Consider the following 19,674-nt stretch of genomic DNA (forward strand, 5'->3'; position numbering starts at 1 on the left):
TGCAAAAAAATTTAACGAAGAGGTTGATATGATGTTGCAACTTTATGGTATTGAAGTTATAGACACCTCTAAAGTTATCTAGAAGAGAGTATTTTGACGTTGGAGAACCTTCCGATTGATTATCTCGACTTCAAGAATTTGTGGATACAAAGGAAAAAAGAATTCAAAGTGCTAAAAATATTGCTTCTTATAACAAGTTATATGTACTGTTTATTTCTTAGATTTTCAAGTGTATATAGATATGTAAGATTTATGAAATTTTAAATTTCATAACTCGGAATAAAAAATAGATTTTTAAGTCACCGCCAGGTTTATGACATCTCCAAACAAATTTTATTGGTGTGCCTTATTTCTATGTTGAATGAATGGAGGATGCCATTTGCAAACGTCAAACCATTTTTGAGTCGTTAGTCCCTTTTTATGGATTTGGAGGTTGCGTTGTATGTGGCTGGGGCCTCACCAAAGACTTTTTGCTTGACATTGAGAATGGGATGGTCCAGGGGTATTTGTTATGGAATCCTTAGCTTTCCAATATGTTATCTATTTCCTCTATCCGAAAGCAAAGTCAGTGGAAGGACATTTAAGGGGTGTTTTAGGAAAAGAAAATAGGGAGTCTTCGAGAAGAGGTGAATAAAAGTCTGGCTATACTTTTAAATTCTGAGTGGAATGGTTGTTAGACATCCTTTTCACGAAGTAGGGCAAAAACAGAAAAGGTGGCGTAGACGATGTTTGGAGCATTCAAATTGGTTGGTGAAATGAGAGCGAGAGAGAGAGAGAGCATTCAAATTTGTCGGTGAAATGAGAGCGAGAGAGAGCATTCAAATTGGTCGGTGAAATATAAAGAAAGAGCGTAGGTATTTAGGAAACTTGAAACCTAGTGCTATTTCTTTCTTTCTAAAGTTGATGGAATTTTACTCTTCTTCCTCTTAGATACAAGGGAAGATATTTTAAGGGATAGTATACAATGTGATTATTTACTTTTGATACAAGGTGGTCAGATATTTTAAGGGATAGTATACAATGTGATTATTTACTTTTGATACAAGGTGGTCACAGTTGTTTGTAACCATCCGATATGAAATTTGATAGCTATCACAAATTTCAAGAGAATTTCTTTTGAAGTTTGGTCATTGGGATAAATAAAGTCATCCAATTTCACATGCAAGATTCAAGAAGATGAATTGTGATCACCTTAAATAATCTCATTGTATTTTTGTTTGGGTAAATGATCTCATTGTATACTTTTCTATATTTTAAGGGAAAAGTTTATATAATGCTTAGGCTCTAAACAATCAAATTAGAGTCTACATCAAAACTTTCGCTAGAAGAGGTTGTTTTGATACTCGAATATCATCAAATTGACCATCTTGACATCAAGATGTATGGACATGAGAAAAAATTGGATTTCAAGTTTTAAAAATAGTGCATCTTGTAATGTATTTTGGGACTGTCAATTTTCGAGATTTTCAAGTTTTCATAGATCGGATCGATCTACAATATTTTTGAAGCTTTAAAGTTTATAGCTAAAGATGAAAATATAATTTGAGGCTATCACAAAACTTTTCAGCATTGAAACCATATTTCTCGACACTATTTGAATGTAGGCTCAAATTTCATTGGTTAGAGCCCCCGGCTCTATACAAACCGCACCCATATTGGTTGATAGAGAGAATTTTTCTCATTCTGTAATTCCGCGTTGGAGTACGGACGTTAAGTCGGCACAATACGCAATTTCATCTCCTTTAAAACATTTTGATAGATAAAGAAAGAGCGTAGGTATTAAGGAAACTTGAAACCAACCTAGTGCTATTTCTTTCTTTCTTTCTGAAGTTGAGTTCCATTCCATTCCATTTGCTTATATTATATTATGTTTTGTTGTGGATTAAGTTCCTTCTAGCAAGTCACTTGTGCACACCCAAACTAAACCGTCAAACCCCTTTTTTATTATTTACACAACACTACTAATTCCAAACTAACACAAACAAAACGGAGAGAGTGGAAAAGGAGCTGCACCCCAGCTATAGGTACGTACGTGTTGCCGTGTGGTGCAAAGAGAGAGAGAGTACACACGCCACATTTATTTTGAGGATGTCGGATACACACGCGAACCCGACACGCTTCTTTTAAGGACGTCCCACTTATCGCACTCTTTTATTTATACTTCATCCTTATTTGCCAATAGGGGAGTTTTCCGGGTTGGAAGGTTTTTTTTTTTTTCTCTTCTTTTGAGTGGGTGACATATATTTGCACAAGAGTGGTGGTCCGATGCATTCGTAACTGTAGAGGTAAAGTGCACTTTCAAATTTTATCACGATATGTAATTTTGATTGATGTAGAATATTCTCATGATTATTTCGAAACTTATTTTTATATTTAATTATAAAATTTTAAATTTAAAAAATTGTCAAAATCAGGTAGAAAAAATCTTAAAAATAAATGGTGTAGATAATAAGTCGTAAAATAACGAGACTTAAAATCTTTTTTTTTTTTTAATCGTATATCTCATCTCATGATGAGGGGATCAATCTAAAAGTTTTTCAAGTTTAAAACTACCTTTTGTTTTTACTATGGATTTTTGAGGTGCGATATGGTTGCATCCTTATATAAACTTTTTCCATTACAAAAACCTGCAACTGCCCAACAAACAGTTCCGCTACAAATTTGCGCTCATTTCGATTCAGAGCCATGTACTCCTAGATGACCGTTACACTAAATCTGCCTTCAATTTTTTTTTTTTCCAATTAAAAAAAAGAAAAAAAGAAAGAGAGGCTGCCCACTTTTCTCCCTCCTCTTGCATGTTTGTTTTGTTTGCAGAGAGATTGAGACTCGGAGATATGGCAAGGAATTTTTGTTTTTTTTAAAAAAAAAAAAAAAAAATATGAATGAAAGAGGAATAAGTAGCGATGATAGATGAATGATGTCGATGGCGGTGATGATGCGGAGAAGATTGGGTGCTCTACTCTTTAGAGAAGTGAATAAGGGTGGTGGGTGGGGATCGATCCCTGCTGTTGTGACCGGGACAAGCAGCTATTTTTCCTGGCAGGGGCAGCCGCGGCGGCCATGGTCGCTTCTCTTCTCGACTGCAACAGCAGCCGTCCCCAGCGGTAGCTGTGGTGAAAATAATAGAAGTAATGGTGAGAAAGGAAAAGAAGGAGGGGGAATATCTGTTGAGGAGGCGAAGAAGCTGTTGAGATTGGTGAATGTGGAGGCGTTGAAAAGGAAATTAATTGGATTGGAGGGTGGAGAGAGAGAGGTGATTGCTTACTCAGAGCTGCTGGAGGTGAGCAAGAGCATGGGGGTTGCCAGATCAGAGGATGAGGCCGCTGCCTTTGCCAAGGTACTCGATGAGGCTGGCGTCATCCTCCTCTTCAGAGACAAGGTCTATCTCCATCCTGATAAGGTACCTCTCCTATTCTCTCATTCACTCCCTTCATTTATCGTCTTTTTTTTTTTTCCCCTTTCTTTTACGTCTTCGTTGCTTTCCTTTCTTCGGTTTGATGCCTAGCATTTGGAAATCAGGGTTTTGGGGCTATTCAAACTTCCTTTTTCCTTTTCTTTTCTTTCCCATTCACAAGAAGGTTTTGGGAATCTGTGAAACCCTTTTGTTCGCCATAACCTATTTTAGCCAATTTGGGGTTCATGGAGGGTTTATTTTCTCTAGTTTCTATCACTTTCCTACTTTTCAAGGATTTTCTCGACTTTCATGGCCTGCTATCGTCTTAATCCTTCTGTCAAATGTACCCTATCATTGTTTTTCTGGCAACCAAAACCATCATGATGTCACAATATGCTTGGTGTTGTCTCTCCCTCCCGAATTTAATGATTTTCTCATGCTTCATAGTGTCACAATATGCTTGATGTTATTCCTCTCGCGTAGTTGCAATGATTTTCAAAAGGATACCTAAGGTTTCTGGATACCATCCATAACCAATGACAGTGACGGTGACTGTTAGTGTTGTTAAATGCCCGAGATTATAGATCTCAATACACCCTCAATAACCAAAGACGGTGAACGAGGCATGTTGCTAAATGTACAAACTTGTAATAAGCCATAGTAACCTTGGGACTTACGGTCATTATGTGAGGGATTTCATTTGTGGCTTCCCAATTTGAATCCATCATTGGAGGCTTATTTGATTGCATAGTCTTTGTCAGTTTTCAGAGAAATGGGATTTGAAATTGAGGTTTGAGGAGAATTGACAATCTAATACAAAATTGGCTGCTGCCTCAGGTTGTGGATCTTGTGACAAGGGCTGTGCCTCTCGCTTTAACGCCAGAGAATGACCCGAGGAGGGAAGAGCTTAATAATCTTCTAAAGAAGAAGGAAGAGATTGACATGCTCGCCCACACCCAAGTTCGACGCATCTTATGGACAGGCTTGGGCATCTTCGTATTCCAGGTTGGGCTCTTCTTTCGCTTGACATTTTGGGAGTTCTCTTGGGATGTCATGGAACCCATTGCCTTCTTCACCACCACGACTGGTCTCATCATAGGATATGGCTACTTCCTCTTCACATCCAAGGACCCCACATACCAAGACCTCATGAAGAGGCTCTTCCTTCAAAGACAGAGGAAACTCTTCAAGAAGCAGAACTTTGACTTAAATCGGTTCATGGAATTAAAGAAGCAGTGCAAGTGTCCCCTAGACTCTATTAGGGAGCTAGAAGATACAATACGTCATTGACATTCTCTCTTGTTGCAACATTTCCATTCCATCCCTCTAATGTCACCAGGCTATAATATTCGGATACCCTGGCTTCTAATGTGATTTTGTGACTTTTTTCTCTTATTCTTTCTTTCCCCTTAGATTTGAGTGTAGCAGGAAAGCAATCACACATATGGCTGTTGAGATGAGCTATAATTTCAACAAAAGGACACCATTCTTGTTGACTAACTCAGTATCGGTTTCTAGCTTGTGTATGGATAGAGGGTAATTGAATGTATCAATGGCAACTAAGAAGTAATGGATGGTTGCATTTTGTAGCTTGATCATCTGAGTAATTGTAATAAATAGGTTGAGGGCGTGGTATTTGATAGAGCAGAATGGCAAATCAGGATTCGTGTAGCCAACCCCAATTAATTGGAAAAAGGCTATGATGATGATGATGATAATGATGAAGGCTGGGTAGATGGGCTCTTGGTTTGCTTTATTCTCTTGCAGCTTGTGATCGGCTCTGCTCCCATGAATTTTCATTTGGAGAGCATATAACTGCAATTAGCAGTTGGAAAAGACTAATATTTATGGTTCACTTATCATGTATCTCTATGCACATTTGTTTGTATGGAGTGACCTTGTGTAGCAAGTAGCTGCTATCACTAATATCTGCATTTTGAAATTTTTATAGTTTTCGCATAAATTGGCCAAGTCATATCTACCTTTGGCTGGCTTCTCCTCATCCTGCCTCCCCCACTCTTTTCTCTTTTTTCTTTTAAGGAATTAATTGCTCTCATAATTTAGGAAAAAAAAAACTATCTATTTGAGAATGCCGGTTGTGCACCAATTTATTCAATCACAGCATTTTTTTGTAGCAAGTCATACCGTTTGAAAGCTTAGTGAGATACTGTACACTCCTTTTTTTTTTCTGTAATTGAAAATGAGAGACTCTACCATATTAAGGTAATCACTTAATTACAAATAAGTTATGCCCCCTGTGCAAATTGGGGTAGCATGTACAAACTGAAGACAAAAATGAAAGCTAAGTTGCAGGGTATGAAGCCCCGTCTGTGGGCAATATTGTTACGAATTTTGGAGCCAAAGCAACCTCAGCTAACCAGATCTGCTGCTGCGTTTCATTCCTTTTCTAAATATGTTCCTCACTTTCTGATTTGTCCTTTACTACACATTTCCTTTTTTCACAACTGACATACTCTATATCTAGTCTATAGGTTAAAGAGGTCCCTCTCTTTCCCCTTGTTTCTCTCGCCTCAAATTTTTTGGGGTTTTCCCAAGTGTACATTCTGGCTGTGTTCGCCACAATTCTGCAATGTGGTCGTACATTTGTAATTTGTATATCTGTTACAGTTTTAATATAATGTAAATAGTCCATTTTATCCAAAAAAGAAAAGATGCTAGTAGTTGGTGGCAGAGATGCTGTTCTCTTTTTTTTTGTTTTTCCTTATTGGTACTTTGGTAGTAATTATGCTTTGAATATGTTCTTATATCACTGCCACAGAGGTGGTATGGTTCCTTACTTTGGCCATAGAAGACCGACTTCACATCTACTCAGATGACCGCAGCTTATATGGTTCTGTGCTATTCAGTGAAGTTACCTGAAATCTAGAAGGGGAATAATGAGGACACAAATGTCATTCTGCCTGGTTTGATTAGAAGCCATACCCCATAGAGCTTGACAGAATTGCTTTCATTGATTACTTTTGAAAATGTTATTGTGATTTTAACTGATTAGAGTCCATATGGATTTGACCAATCTTTACTCCTTTTTGATCTCATGATGTTACATTGCTGCCAGCAGAAATGATTGGTCCTGACCAGGAATTTTCATAGATTGTTCGGCTGGTTGACATTGCCAAAGATAACATAGTTCTAAATTGCTTGAGTTGATCTGAGTTCCAGAAAATGGCTTAAAGAAACCAAAGAACAAAAAGATAAATGAGAAGAACAAAACGTCTTCTTTCCTCATGGAAAAGTACGACTTGTTATGGGATTCTGTTTTGCATGTTAAGTTGGCCTCTTCGCTCGAGACCAGGGTACCTTTCAGATTTAAAAGGAGCTCATCATTGAAATGTCTATCCTACTTTATTGATTGCTAGCCTGGATATGGTTCTTTCAGTAATTATTGCTCCATACCATTCGAATGAAGAAAAGATTGCTGCTATTATGGTGTTGAAGTTCAATGGTTGGGAGATGGAAACATCCAATTTTCTTCTAGAGGCCTAGTATTATTCAAGGTTTAAGATCCGGATCGGAGTCGTTTGGGGCGACCGGTTCCCAGTTATGTTAGAGAGCCGGCCAGAACAGGCCCCACTTTTTTTTATATATTTTTATTTTTTTTAATTTTGTAATGATTGCTTTTGGTAGACCAGATTGTCGATTAGGATCGTTGATCCACCGATCCAGATTGTAAATCCTGATAATCAATCGACGAACCATGTTTTAAAACCTTGGAATTATTATTGTTTAGAACGCACTGGCTAAGCAAGGAGCTTCTGTGGCTTTGCCCTAATCTTTATTGGAATGAGAACTTGCCAATTCTTTGTAATTAGCGAAGGTGTTTAGTAACTCTGTGTGGTCCATGTAATTTCACCTGTATTGTTTTGTTTTGCCACTCTCTCTGTGGTTTTTTGAGCCCCTGGGTTGGACAGTTTGTGTATACTGTATACTTGACTAGTTCTCTTGATACGAGGTTAACAGTTTCAAAAAAATTTATTGTGTAGAAAATTGGTTTGCCACTTTTAGTGATCAATGAATTATGATACAAGAAATGGACACATCAAGGAAAGGATGCCCATCTGCATGTTACTATAAGTATGTCAAGACATCAATTCCTTCACGACAATCCTTGGTTTGCTCAAGATGTCTGTCTTTGTATTGACAGTCAAATCTCATCTGGGCATCCAAGCTTTCAATGGCGGAATGCATATCTGCTAATTTGGGATGGTTTAGATCCCCAGCAACAAAGATATGGACTTGTTTCTCCACCTCAATCCAGCTGCATCCTGGTCTCTTCTTCAATCCCTTCTCCTTTATTGCATCCCTAACCTGACGCATTTCTTCCCATCTCCCTGCCTCTGCATACATGTTCGACATCATCACATAATTCCCAACATTCCCAGGCTCCAACTTGAACAGCTTCTCTGCCACTGCCTTCCCGACATCGGTTTTCCCATGAATCCTACAGGCATGAAGGAGAGCTCCCAAAACTGCACCATCAAGTAGTTTCTTGTTCATCATCATGCCGCTCCTCACAAGCTTCTCTGCATCTTCAACCCTGCCATGGCGGCCGAGCAGGTCCACAATGCAGGCATAATGGTCCTCACTTGGCTGTATGCCGTACTTTGATCCCATGGTCTTTAAGTAGCCCAAACCTTTGTCTAGCAGCCCGGTGTGGCTGCACGCCGATAGCAAATGCACGAACGTCACCTTGTCTGGTCGCAGTCCTGATTTCACCATCCCCTCAAAAGCAGAGAAGGCCTTCTCTGGAAACCCATGCATCCCATAAGCCATGATCATGGAGTTCCAGAGAGCGGCGTCTCTGTGGGTAGCACCATCGAATATGATGCATGAGTGTTGTAAACTCGCACACTTGGCATACATATCCAACAGAGCGCTCAAAACAAAGGCGTCCGTGGTGAATCCATGTCGGATGATGTAGGCATGAAGCCCTCTTCCACTCCCTAACATCCCACTTCTTGAACAGGCAGAGAGGGTGGTGGATAAGGTGAACTCGTTGGGCTTCATTCCCCTCGTCATCATCATCCGAGAGAAGAGGGAGAGCACATCTAAGTATGAACCCATGTTGGCGCACCCAACCAGCATGGCCGTCCAATGGACAATGTTGGAGCGGTCATGGGGGATCCTGTCGAATAAGAGATGAGCTGCTTCAGCATGGTCGCATTTGAAGTAGGCGCTTAACATGGCAGATGCAACGTGGGGATCACAGGTGAGGCTCATCTTGACGACACATGCATGAATGCGTTGGGTGTGAGAGAGAGAAGAGAGCTTGGCGCATGCCTTGAGGACGAGAGGGAACACGAATTTGTTGGGTTGCGGACCAGAGGCACGCATTTGGTCATACAATTCGAGGACTTGGTTGTGGTTGCCGTCCCTCAGATGAGCTCGGAGGAGCAGACAGTAGGAGTATGCATCGTCATCGCTTTTGGTCTTTTGGACAAGTGTTGCTGTTGTTGCGTTGTGGAGATGGTTGCAGAGTCGGAGGGTGAATCTATGTGGTATTATTATGAATGCCACCATCACCAACCGCCTTGCTTGTATGCTATGGTGTGCCGTTGTTTCCTTTTTAGCTGCCTACCAGGACCGACTATCTCTCTGTTATATTTTGATGGATTTGTCACAGGTGACAAGTGTGTTATGGGAACCGATCCAATTGGTTTTCCATTTCGACTGCCACTCAACCATCTGATATCAACAAGGAAGGACGTGTTGTTCATTCGACTACAGTTGCTAGGGGTGTCATCAAACCCAATGGCTCAAAAATTGAACATCAAGGCAAGGAATCATACACAGGATATATGTCCTTATTTTTACGTCTACAATATCCTTTCCGGACTTATGAGTCAGGACTAAGAAAAATAAAATCAGCTTTTTGCTTATGCAGGAGTTCCACGGTGAAAACTCGTTTGATTTCAATTTGAAAAGCCCAAATTCAAGATTTGCTCATCCCTAAAATGAGTCAAAATTAGAATATGCGTATTTCAGGAAAAAAAAAAAGAAAAGAAAGGGAATATACATATGCAAGCTTTTCTATATTCACGGTTTCGTTAGGCTTACCTCTCTCTCTCTCTCTCTCTCTCTCCTCCCTATTCTCTCCGCCATTACAAGCAGATCCAGCTGCCCTCTCCATTGCAAGTACCAAGGGAAGCTACAAAGGGCATAAAGTTGATCTGTCGTTGTTCCCTCAACATTTTCGGTTTGTTTTCTGCAAAGTAGCCAACCTCCCTACCCTTCACTTCTTCACTCGATTATCTTTGCATACCTCAGGTATGTGAATCGACACTTTAAATTATTTTTTTTCCCTCTTTTCCTGAACTTTGCCTCACGGTCTTAGAATCATCCATTTCTACTTTGTGGGTTCTTTGATCTCTATACTCGAAAAGAAAAGACTTATTTATCTTTGTGATTTTTGGAGATTTGGGAGCATTTTCTTAGTCTTTTGGATGATTTATGTGATTTGTTTATTAATAGCCGTTTTTTGGCTTATCTATATGATTTATAGTTGCTTTTTTGCTGTTCATGTATGGTTTCTGTTGGCTTATTTAGGGCTGTTCTTTTTGCTGACCTATGAGATTTTTTTATTTTGAATGTTTTTGAAAGGTTTTGTTATTTTGTGGGTTCTTATCTTATAGTTTTTTGGCAGTTTATTTTTTGCTGTTTTTTGTCTGATTATGGCCTTTTTTTTTGGCTGATTTATGCTATTTGTTTATTTATGGCTGCTTTGTGAGATTTGTTTATTTGGAGATTCTTGCCTGTTTTTTTTTATTTTGTTGCTTCTTTAGTTGCCATGTTTATTTATGTGATTTGTTTAGGAGGTATATTTGGGGCGATTTTGTTTGCTTGATTTCTAAAGTTTTTAGACATTGACATTGGGTGGGTTTTTCTGAGTCGGAGGATATCAGAGTTTCGGCTAGTTTTGGATATGCATATTCTTTTTTTCTGAAGATAAAAAAATAACATTTCACTACATTTTTATTAATTTTGTTTGTTGCTTCTGATGGCAATGCCTAAACTGTTCACATTTTGGATCTCAACATGATTTTCATTAAGTTTGAGTCTATTCCATTACCTTACCTTCATTTGGATGGTGGTTTTGTTCTTCTCTTGGAGTCGGAAATGTCTTGAAGTTTACTCATGCAAGTCTGAAATGTCTTCAACTTTGTTGATTCTATTTGGAACTTCCATTTTTTTGATCTTCAGATTTCATCAATATTCTCTCTCTTTAAAAGAGGTTGTGTGTATATTGGAATGAAGGGCTCTCAAGTTTGCTATGGACATCATGACAGAGCTAAATACTTGTGGATCATATATGGAGATATATAATACTCCTTAATCAAACCTAATTTTTTATTTGAAGGGATGTGGAGGATGACTGAGCCTAGTTGGGAGAACTAAGTTCAGGTAATTTTTTTAAAAAAATGGATGCAATGTGTCTATCCCATGAGTTAGTATTAGTAGTTAATTTTTATAATTTGCATGTGCACTGGCAAATAAAATATTAGGAAATAAATAAAATTTTTATAATTTGCATGTACAACATATTAGGAAATGAGAACATTAGAAATCACCAATTTAGCAAGAGAAGAACCCAATTTGACAAGGGAATCCGCCATGCCATTTACCGCCCTAAAGACTTGAACAAAGGAAAGGGATAAAAGTCTAGAGAGATTATAATAATCCTAAACTTTAAAAAAAAAAAAAACTTTTAATACATGATGATTCGTTTGAACATGATGGTCCTTAGGGACCATCGCTACTTTTAAAAGCTTTTGGTTTAAAAGCTTTGATGATTCTTTGCTCTTGCCACCTCCACTAAAAGACGTGGGCTTTAGGCGTTTAAAGCGTAAGCTAACGCTTACACCTGTAACGTAATAAAAGAATAAAATAATATGTTAGTAGAACTTAAATTCAGAGAGGTGAGGAGTCCTACCTTAGAAAACTTATGAGATTTTTCTTTCTTTGGTCGAAATACAGTGAACTCCTCTCTCTAGCCGAATTTTATCGGAAGCTCCCTCTCAAATATTTTATGTGTAAGTGACATCATCTTCTTAAAATATAGTTTGTTTTTAATAAAAAGTGATATTTTCATCCAGGATTTTTATTTTATAAGTTTTGTGTGTAAGTGATTTCATTTTCTTGAAAAATAATCAGTTCTTTTTAAAAATGAAATGAAATAATTACTTCTGCTTATTATTATGAATTTTAGGCGCGATAAATTTTATGCGCAAGCGACCTCATTAATTTGAAAAATAATCCTTTTAATAAAATTGTGACATTTTATCTATGTTAGAAATTTTAAATGTTGTAAATTATTAAGAATAAATTTATTTGTTTTTCTTATCTATTGTTAGAAAATTTTAAATACTGTAAAATTATTAGAAATAACTGTGATATTTCTGCTGGTAGTAAAATTGTGAAATTCTTTCTACTGTTTTTTAATATTTAGACATTGTAAATTTCATGTGCAAATGTCTGCCTTATTATTTGAAAACTGATGTTTTTGCAATTGATTATAGCATTGTCTGTGAAATATTTATTTGCGAATTGACATCCCATAAATTGTGATGATTCCATATTCTTGAATTTGTATAAGAATTTTTCTATACGTATTAGATTGGCAATTATGCTAGAATGTCTTTACGAAAATCTACCTTTCTAAATTTGAGCCCAAAATATTTAATTGGTTATTTTTGAAATGTTATTGAAAGTGACTGTTATTAATGGTTTCAGTGAAATTCATATTAATGATTTCAGTGATATGTTGAGTACATGATATTGTTGCTTTCGAATGTTTAAAGAGATTTAAAAATATTTTAAGTATATGCAAGTGGACTCATCCGGTTCGCCGGTGAGGTTTAATTCGACCTATTCGGGACGCCGGTAGGGATTAAGTGGACTCATCCGGTACGTCGGTGAGGTATAAGTGGACTTGCAGGGATTAAGTGGACCTATATGAGATGTCGATAGGGATTAAGTGGACCCATCAAGACGCTGATGGGTAATATAAGTGACCTACTTGGGACGCCGTAGGGTATTTTGTGAAATCCTTTGAATTATGCACTGCCGTTGCAATGTTATATGCATTTCAATTATTCGGATTATACTTAATTATGCATTTTTGGAAGTGAAACTGTTACTGCATTTCTGTTAATAGATCTCCTTTTTGGAAATATTGATATCTTTCAACCATGATTATTTTTAGGATTATGATGAGCACTTACTGAGTAGCCAAACTCATCAAACTATGGTAAATATTTTTCAGAATAACTGCGGTTTCATTTGAGTGCTCGTCAGGATCCACTTTGGGAAGATATTGTAGTTGTGCTTAAACTTTTTTTTGTTACTTTTCAAAAATTCGCCATCGTAATTTTGTCTTAAAAAGAGATGTATATATATGTTTTGACTGTGACATCTCAGGAATATCAGTATTGTAAATTCTTGGGGTGTGACAATTATGGTATCGGAGCAATAGGTTTAAGATTCTTAGGAAATTTAAAAATCTTTTTCAATAATCAGGTACACAAATTTAGAGCACTAAATTTCTTTAAGGGGGGAAGAATGTAACAATCTTAAACTTTTTTTTAAAAAAAAAAAAAGAAGAAGAAAAGAAACTTTTAATACATGATGATTCTTTTGAACATGATGGTCCTTAGGGACCATCGCTACTTTTAAAAGCTTTTGGTTTAAAAGCTTTGTTGCTTCTTTGCTCTTGCCACGTCCACTAAAGGACGTGGGCTTTAGGCGTTTAAAGCGTATTTTAACGCTTACACCTGTAACGTAATAAAAGAATAAAATAATATGTTAGTAGAAATTAAATTGCTCACACCTGTAACGTAATAAAAGAATAAAATAATATGTTAGTAGAAATTAAATTTAGAGAGGTGAAGACTCCTACCTTAGAAAACTTATAAGATTTTTTTCTCTCTCTTGTCGAAACACAGTGAACTTCTCTGTCTAGCTGAATTTTTATCGGAAGCTCCCTCTCAAATATTTTATGTATAAGTGACATCATCTTTTTGAAATATAGCCTGTTTCTAATAAAGAGTGATATTTTCGTCTAGGATCTTTATTTTATAATTTTTGTGTGTAAGTGATTTCATTTTCTTGAAAAATAATCCGTTCTTTTTAAAAACGAAATGAAATAATTACTTCTGCTTATTATTATGAATTTTAGGCGCGATAAATTTTATGCTCAAGCGACCTCATTAATTTGAAAAATAATCCTTTTAATAAAATTGTGATATTTTAGCTATGTTAGAAATTTTAAATGCTGTAAATTATTAGAAATAAATTTATTTATTTTTCTGGTCTATTGTTAGAAAATTTTAAATACTGTAAAATTATTAGAAATAAATGTGATATTTCTGCTGTTAGTAAAATTGTGAGAATTCTTTCTGCTATTTTTGAATATTTAGACATTGTAAATTTCATGTGCAAATGACAGTCTTATTATTTGAAAACTGATATTTTTGCAATTGATTATAGCATTGTCTGTGAAATATTTATTTGCGAATTGACATCCCATAAAATGTGATGATTCCGTATTCTTGAATTTCTATAAGAATTTTTATATACATATTAGATTGGCAATTATGCTAGAATGTCTTTACGAACAACTACCTTTCTAAATTTGAGCCCAAAATATTTGATTGGTTATTTTTGAAATGTTATTGAAAGTGACTGTTATTAATGGTTTCAATGAAATTCATGTTAATGATTTTAGTGATATGTTGAGTACATGATATTGCTGCTTTCTAATGTTTAAAGAGATTTAAAAATATTTTAAGTATATGCAAGTGGACTCATCCGGTTCGCCGGTGAGTTATAAGGGGACCTATTCGGGACGCCGGTAGAGATTAAGTGAACTCATCCGGTACGTCGGTGAGGTATAAGTGGACATGCAGGGATTAAGTGGACCTATCTGGGATGTCGATAGGGATTAAGTGGACCCATCAAGACGCTGATGGGGTATATAAGTGACCTACTTAGGACGCCAGTAGGGTATTTTGTGAAATCCTTTGAATTATGCACTGCCATTAAAATGTTATATGCATTTCAATTATTCGGATTATACTTAATTATGCATTTTTGGAAGTGAAACTGTTAATGCATTTCTGTTAATAGATCTCTTTTTTGGAAATATTGATATCTTTCAACTATGATTATTTTTAGGATTATGATGATCACTTACTGAGTAGCCAAACTCATTAAAATATGGTAAACATTTTTCAGGATAACTGCAGTTTCATTTGAGTGCTCGTCAGGATCAACTTTGGGAAGATATTATAGCTATGCTTAAAATTTCTTTTGTTACTTTTTAAAAATTCGCCATTGTAAATTTCTCCTAAAAAGAGATGTATATGTTTTGACTGCCACATCTCAGGAATATCAGTATTGTAAATTCTTTGGGTGTGACAGAGATCCAACGTTTTCAGCAAGAAAAATCTAAGTTTCCATGAGACTTTCTTCTCCCTTTTGCACCAGCTGATAACTTTCAAAGAGTCCCCTTCTACAATATACCTCATCCCAAAATTCTTATCCTTGAAGAGACAAAGACCCTGAACAAGAGCATAAAACTCAGCAAGGTTCGATGTCTTTACCCCTAAAGGCCCTGCATAAAAAAACAAGATCTGAACCTCCCAATCCCTAACAACACCTCCACAACCCGCAGCCCCTGGATTTCTATATGAACTCCCATCAAAATTCAATTTAAACACCCCTCTGGTTGGTGGAGACCATCTTCCAATGGGTCTCACCTTGCGGTATCCTAATTGGAAAAAAGTAGATAAATTGAACTTTAGATCAACCTCAATAATGTCTTTCCCCACCTTATGACCTGATAAGTACATCCAGATAGAATGGAGGATTTTCTCCAACACGCTATTCCAAGGCAATGAGGCCCCTTAAAATAGTCTTCGATTTCGTTCCTTCCAAATTTCCCAAAGAATCATCCCTCGACCTATTTGCCAAATAATAGCACTAGTTTGAGACAAAGAAGGAACCGAAAGAGCATACAAGACTCCTAAAACATCCACAGGAAAGACCAAAAGGGAACCTAACTGTCGAAAAAACCAACACTAAATATTATGAGAGTAGGGGCAATGCAAAAAAAGATGGGGGCCAATTTCCTCATCACTCCGACAAAGAAGACATATATTAGGCAAGATCTTGCCTCTTTTGATAAGATTGTCGGACTTAAGGACATTATCTTGCATAACCAGCCAAAGGAAAGCTTGCACCTTTAAAGGAACTAGTTACTTCCAAATGCGGGCTAACTCCGGCATTGTCCAACGCCACCTATCATGAAAGAGGAGATCACACATTAATTTAACCAAAAACTGGTCATCTTTAGCAAGATCCCAAATCACCTCATCCTCTGCATCGACATCACAAGGGATATATACCTCTCTTAACAACAACAGTAACTCAAAAAATTGGGATAGTGTAGCTTCTGAAACCCTATTGTATATGAAGTCAATCTCCCAATCCTTTTTCCCCCCCTTGCAATCAATAATCATGTATAAAGGCATTTTTATTCTCCATATAGTGGAAAACTAATGGGTACATTAATTTCAAAGGAGCATCACCAAGCCAGTTATGGTGCCAGAAAGAAATGTTCCAGCCGTCACCAAGACTCCACCGGATATCCCTATGAATCTGAACTTGACAATAGGTGATGGTTTTCCAACAGGGAGAAATGCCTCTATTGTTACTCCGCTCTCCAACCATATTTAGAATCTGCCTACCCCATATTTTGCCGCAATCACCTGATACCAAAGTTAATATTTAAATCTTAGACTACACCACCACCTGCATAACAGTGCGTGATTGCCTTGTTTAATCTTTCTTAGACCCAAGCCGCTTTCTTTCTAATGGGTACATACCTTATCCCACCGCAACAGGTGGAATTGTTTTGAGTCACCCATAGAGCGCCATAGAAAGTTACGCATAAGCCTCTCTATTTTCTTGGCAACTGCTGCTGGAATCTGTAGAATTGACATCTGATAAATAGGTAAATTAGACAGGCACACTTTTATTAGTGTAATTCTACCCCCCAAAGATAAATATTTGAATTTCTATAGATCCAGTTTAGTTTGAATCCTTTGGATGACTTTATCCCATATTGCAATAGGCAAACGCCCATCTGAGATAGGCATCCCGAGGTATATCATAGAAAAATGATCTACCTTACCATCAAGGATATCCGCCAGAGCCTTCAAGGTACCCTCATCACAATTAATGCCAAACACTCCTATTTTTTTAAAATTTACCTTTAAACCCAAAGCCACTTCACAATATTTCAGAAATACCGCATCAGCATATTGAAGGTGGGTGACACAAGGTCCATTGTTGGGCAATTGAAATTCAAAATGACCATTAGTCGCGGTATTATTGATGAATAAACTAAAGCATTTGGCATAAATGATGAAAAGAAAAGGCGAGAAGGGATTACCTTATCGAGTACCCCATGAGGCTTTAAAGAAACCAACTGGACCCCACTATGTAAAATCAAGAAAATGGCAGAAGATAAACAGCCAAAAATCCAACTCCTCCACTTTTTTCCAAAGTGCATATTCTTTATAATTTCCAGAAGCACATTCCATTCCACCCTTTTTATAGGTTTTTTCTATGTTCAGTTTGATAACTAAACCAGGACTACCCTCCAATACCCGAGAGTGTATGTATTCTTGGGCCACCAAGTCACTATCAGTAATAAGTCTGTCTTGAATAAATGCTGATTGAGGGCCCAAAATAATGGAAGGTAACACCATTTTAAGACGCTCAGCCAGCACTTTAGCTATAATTTTATACAAACTTGATAGCAAACTAATGGGTCTAAGAGCTATAAAGGTTGAATTGATACCTCTAAAGAGCTTCCTCAACCTTCTTCCCCGGACTTTGTGCCACCATCTCATCACTCAAAGATTTGCCGCCATTCAACATATTACAGGCCACAAGACAACCCGCACGACCATCACTTGATTGTAGACCCTCTGAATTCTTAGTAACCTCCTCCTTAGAATGTGCCAATCTATCTTTGAAACGGCTCACCGGAATCCAGCTTTTTTGAGTATTTAATTTTTGAAACTTTCCATCGTAACGGATTGCCTAATAAGCGTATGAATGCCTTTCCGTTGCCCGGCCGCCGAAAAATTCCATGCCGTTGCTACGTTCCTATTGTTAACCTTTTTTTTACGAAGGGAAACCATCGTCCATTCCCCTTAGGGATCATCAGCAACAGAGAGCCTTTTCATGATGCAACATACCACTTTCTGAAGAAATTTGAATAGCAAAATTATCATGACCAATAGTCATCCGTACATACTTAGGAAGAGAGATCCCGCGCACTTTCCAAATACGCACTCGGATCATACGCAGATCAGGGCCAGAGATGCTCTTCATATCAATGTCACAAAACTCCCCGCAGTAATTTGCAATCATATGAATATTTTCAACTAAGCAAGCATGAAAAGGAATACCAGCTATACGAATCCAAAGGCTCTCTTTTGGCAAATAAGAGCAGTGGGAAGAAGGTTTCTACTACTCCAAAGACATCAACTTCCCCCAAATGCGAACAAAATGATTAACCAGAGCAATCATCGCATCATTTCTGGATTGAAGCAGGAATACAATATTAGTCTCTCCTAATATCTTAACTTTAGGAGCATAAGACAGATTCCAACATCTTCTAGCCCAGTCACTTAGCCCAAAGATATCAGTAGAAGGAGGGGAAAAGTACCCCACTATAGGAAACTGAGCATCTTGAAAGAGGCCACCACCTGGATCAAACTTCATCGTGATCACATTGTCCTTCAAGTCACCCTCACGAACTCCTAGATCATCACCTACCGCCCCCCTCCATACTCCATCACTACCTCAGAGACCTCTATCTCCGAGGCCTCTATTTCTCATCGCAAAAATTTTCAAGCTATAGCAGGGGTTGTTGATCACATGGTCAGCACATTACACGAAAAGGAATCCTTTTCAAAAAGTGCTCTAGATCTGAAATCAAACCTATCGAAATTTCTCTCTTCTTGCGTCTCTCACTCTCTCTCCTTCCGTATTTTTCCAAACACCTCTAAACAGTGAATATGGTGATATTGTAAATAACAGATAGACACTCATTTATCATACCTCCTATGCACCTCATTTATCATACCTCCTATGCACCTCATTTATCAGGATTTTGGAGATGGAATAATTGTTGCGCAACTTATGTGAGAGGTTCGCCTCATGAGTATCATCAGGCTATTGACCCTATACTAATTGAACTTTTACACTTCATTTCTACTAAAGTAAACTCTCTTTCTCTCTCTCTCATTGTGCCGAATTATAGTTATAGTGTAATTTTGGGTTAAATCTGATTGAAAGTTCTCAAAATGGATAGAAATGTGAGTGCGTGTGCGAGAGAGAGATGGACATCAAAATTTAACCTGGTCTACATTACAAGATCTAAATTGTTTAATTTGTTAATCACATTATAAATGTCTTATTTCTAAGGAATCGTTTTTGTTGGATACATACTAATCCGTAATCGTCAACTCATGAAATAAACAATTAAATTGGTTTAACAGAAAAGTCAAATAGGGGATTTGTTAGTAAAGTCAAATAGGGGATTTGTTATACATTGGCCTCTTACAAACGCTACCAAACCAGCATCGTTGCTGGGACTATTTTACGTATACTAGAATTTACATATCCAAGTTTTGATGCATTTCCTAATTTTGCAAATAGGAGATCCCAAACAACCCATAACCACTAATAAAATATTTGATAAAGTCACTTGGGAGTGGCAACACCGAGGCTGAGGCTTAGGCAAGGCCCTTGGGCTGGCAACGCCATCCCAGCCCAGCCTGGGTCCCAAAAGGTTTGGCTGAGGCCCCACTAGACTGGTTTGTTAAGGGCCCGTGAGAGGGGGGGAAGGATGCCCCTGTGTGTGAGATAAAGGGGATTATGTTTCTTGCAAGCCGTACCATTGTGGTTCGTTACATAGAGAGAGACTTGATGTTGCATAGAGGTTGGAGCTTTTTGTTCTTGGTCATTTAGAGATTTCTAGGGAGAGACAGAGGAGACCTCTGCTCTCTGTAATCTGAGAGTGAGAGAGAGAGAGAGAGAGAGAGGTAGGATGCGTGTTGTTTACATATGTCTTGATCATCTTCCCCTCTAGGAAGGCTTCTTCTCTCTCTTTCTCGTGGGCCTCCTTTTTGTTAGGTTTTCTTTATTGGAAAAGTTGGGATGGGGCTCTTGAGAGAGAAAGAGGA

The 19,674-nt window shown here is 37.5% G+C and overlaps 2 protein-coding genes and 1 long non-coding RNA gene across 3 annotated transcripts; 2 read left to right on the plus strand and 1 right to left on the minus strand.

Annotated features, from left to right (window-relative positions):
- Positions 1-2,820: 2,820 nt before the first annotated feature.
- On the plus strand, positions 2,821-5,357 carry LOC18432481 (calcium uniporter protein 1, mitochondrial). The gene is made up of 2 exons (XM_011624411.3): positions 2,821-3,400; positions 4,232-5,357. Exons 1-2 carry the CDS (start codon positions 2,915-2,917, stop codon positions 4,682-4,684), a joined length of 939 nt encoding a protein of 312 aa, XP_011622713.1. The 5' UTR covers positions 2,821-2,914; the 3' UTR covers positions 4,685-5,357.
- Positions 5,358-7,480: 2,123 nt separating this feature from the next.
- LOC18432482 (pentatricopeptide repeat-containing protein DOT4, chloroplastic) lies at positions 7,481-8,932 on the minus strand. The gene has a single exon (XM_006842584.3). The coding sequence runs from the start codon at positions 8,930-8,932 to the stop codon at positions 7,481-7,483; it is 1,452 nt and encodes a 483-aa protein (XP_006842647.1).
- Positions 8,933-10,706: 1,774 nt separating this feature from the next.
- On the plus strand, positions 10,707-14,869 carry LOC148781146 (uncharacterized). Its single transcript, XR_016060975.1, has 2 exons — positions 10,707-10,813; positions 14,645-14,869. It is a non-coding gene; the product is annotated as an uncharacterized LOC148781146 (long non-coding RNA).
- Positions 14,870-19,674: the final 4,805 nt, after the last annotated feature.

The sequence above is a fragment of the Amborella trichopoda genome, chromosome 8 (assembly GCF_054954075.1).
Source record: "Amborella trichopoda isolate Santa Cruz 75 chromosome 8, AtrichopodaSantaCruz75HAP2 v2.0, whole genome shotgun sequence".
Lineage (NCBI taxonomy): Eukaryota > Viridiplantae > Streptophyta > Magnoliopsida > Amborellales > Amborellaceae > Amborella > Amborella trichopoda.

What these genes read in the sequence shown, in the direction of transcription:
- LOC18432481 (XM_011624411.3), top strand. Translation starts at nt 2,915, where the DNA reads ATGATGTCGATGGCGGTGATGATGCGGAGAAGATTGGGTGCTCTACTC. An exon ending in TCTATCTCCATCCTGATAAG is followed by an intron (nt 3,401 to 4,231) that starts GTACCTCTCCTA and finishes CTGCTGCCTCAG; the next exon opens with GTTGTGGATCTTGTGACAAG.
- LOC18432482 (XM_006842584.3), bottom strand. Translation starts at nt 8,932, where the DNA reads ATGGTGGCATTCATAATAATACCACATAGATTCACCCTCCGACTCTGC.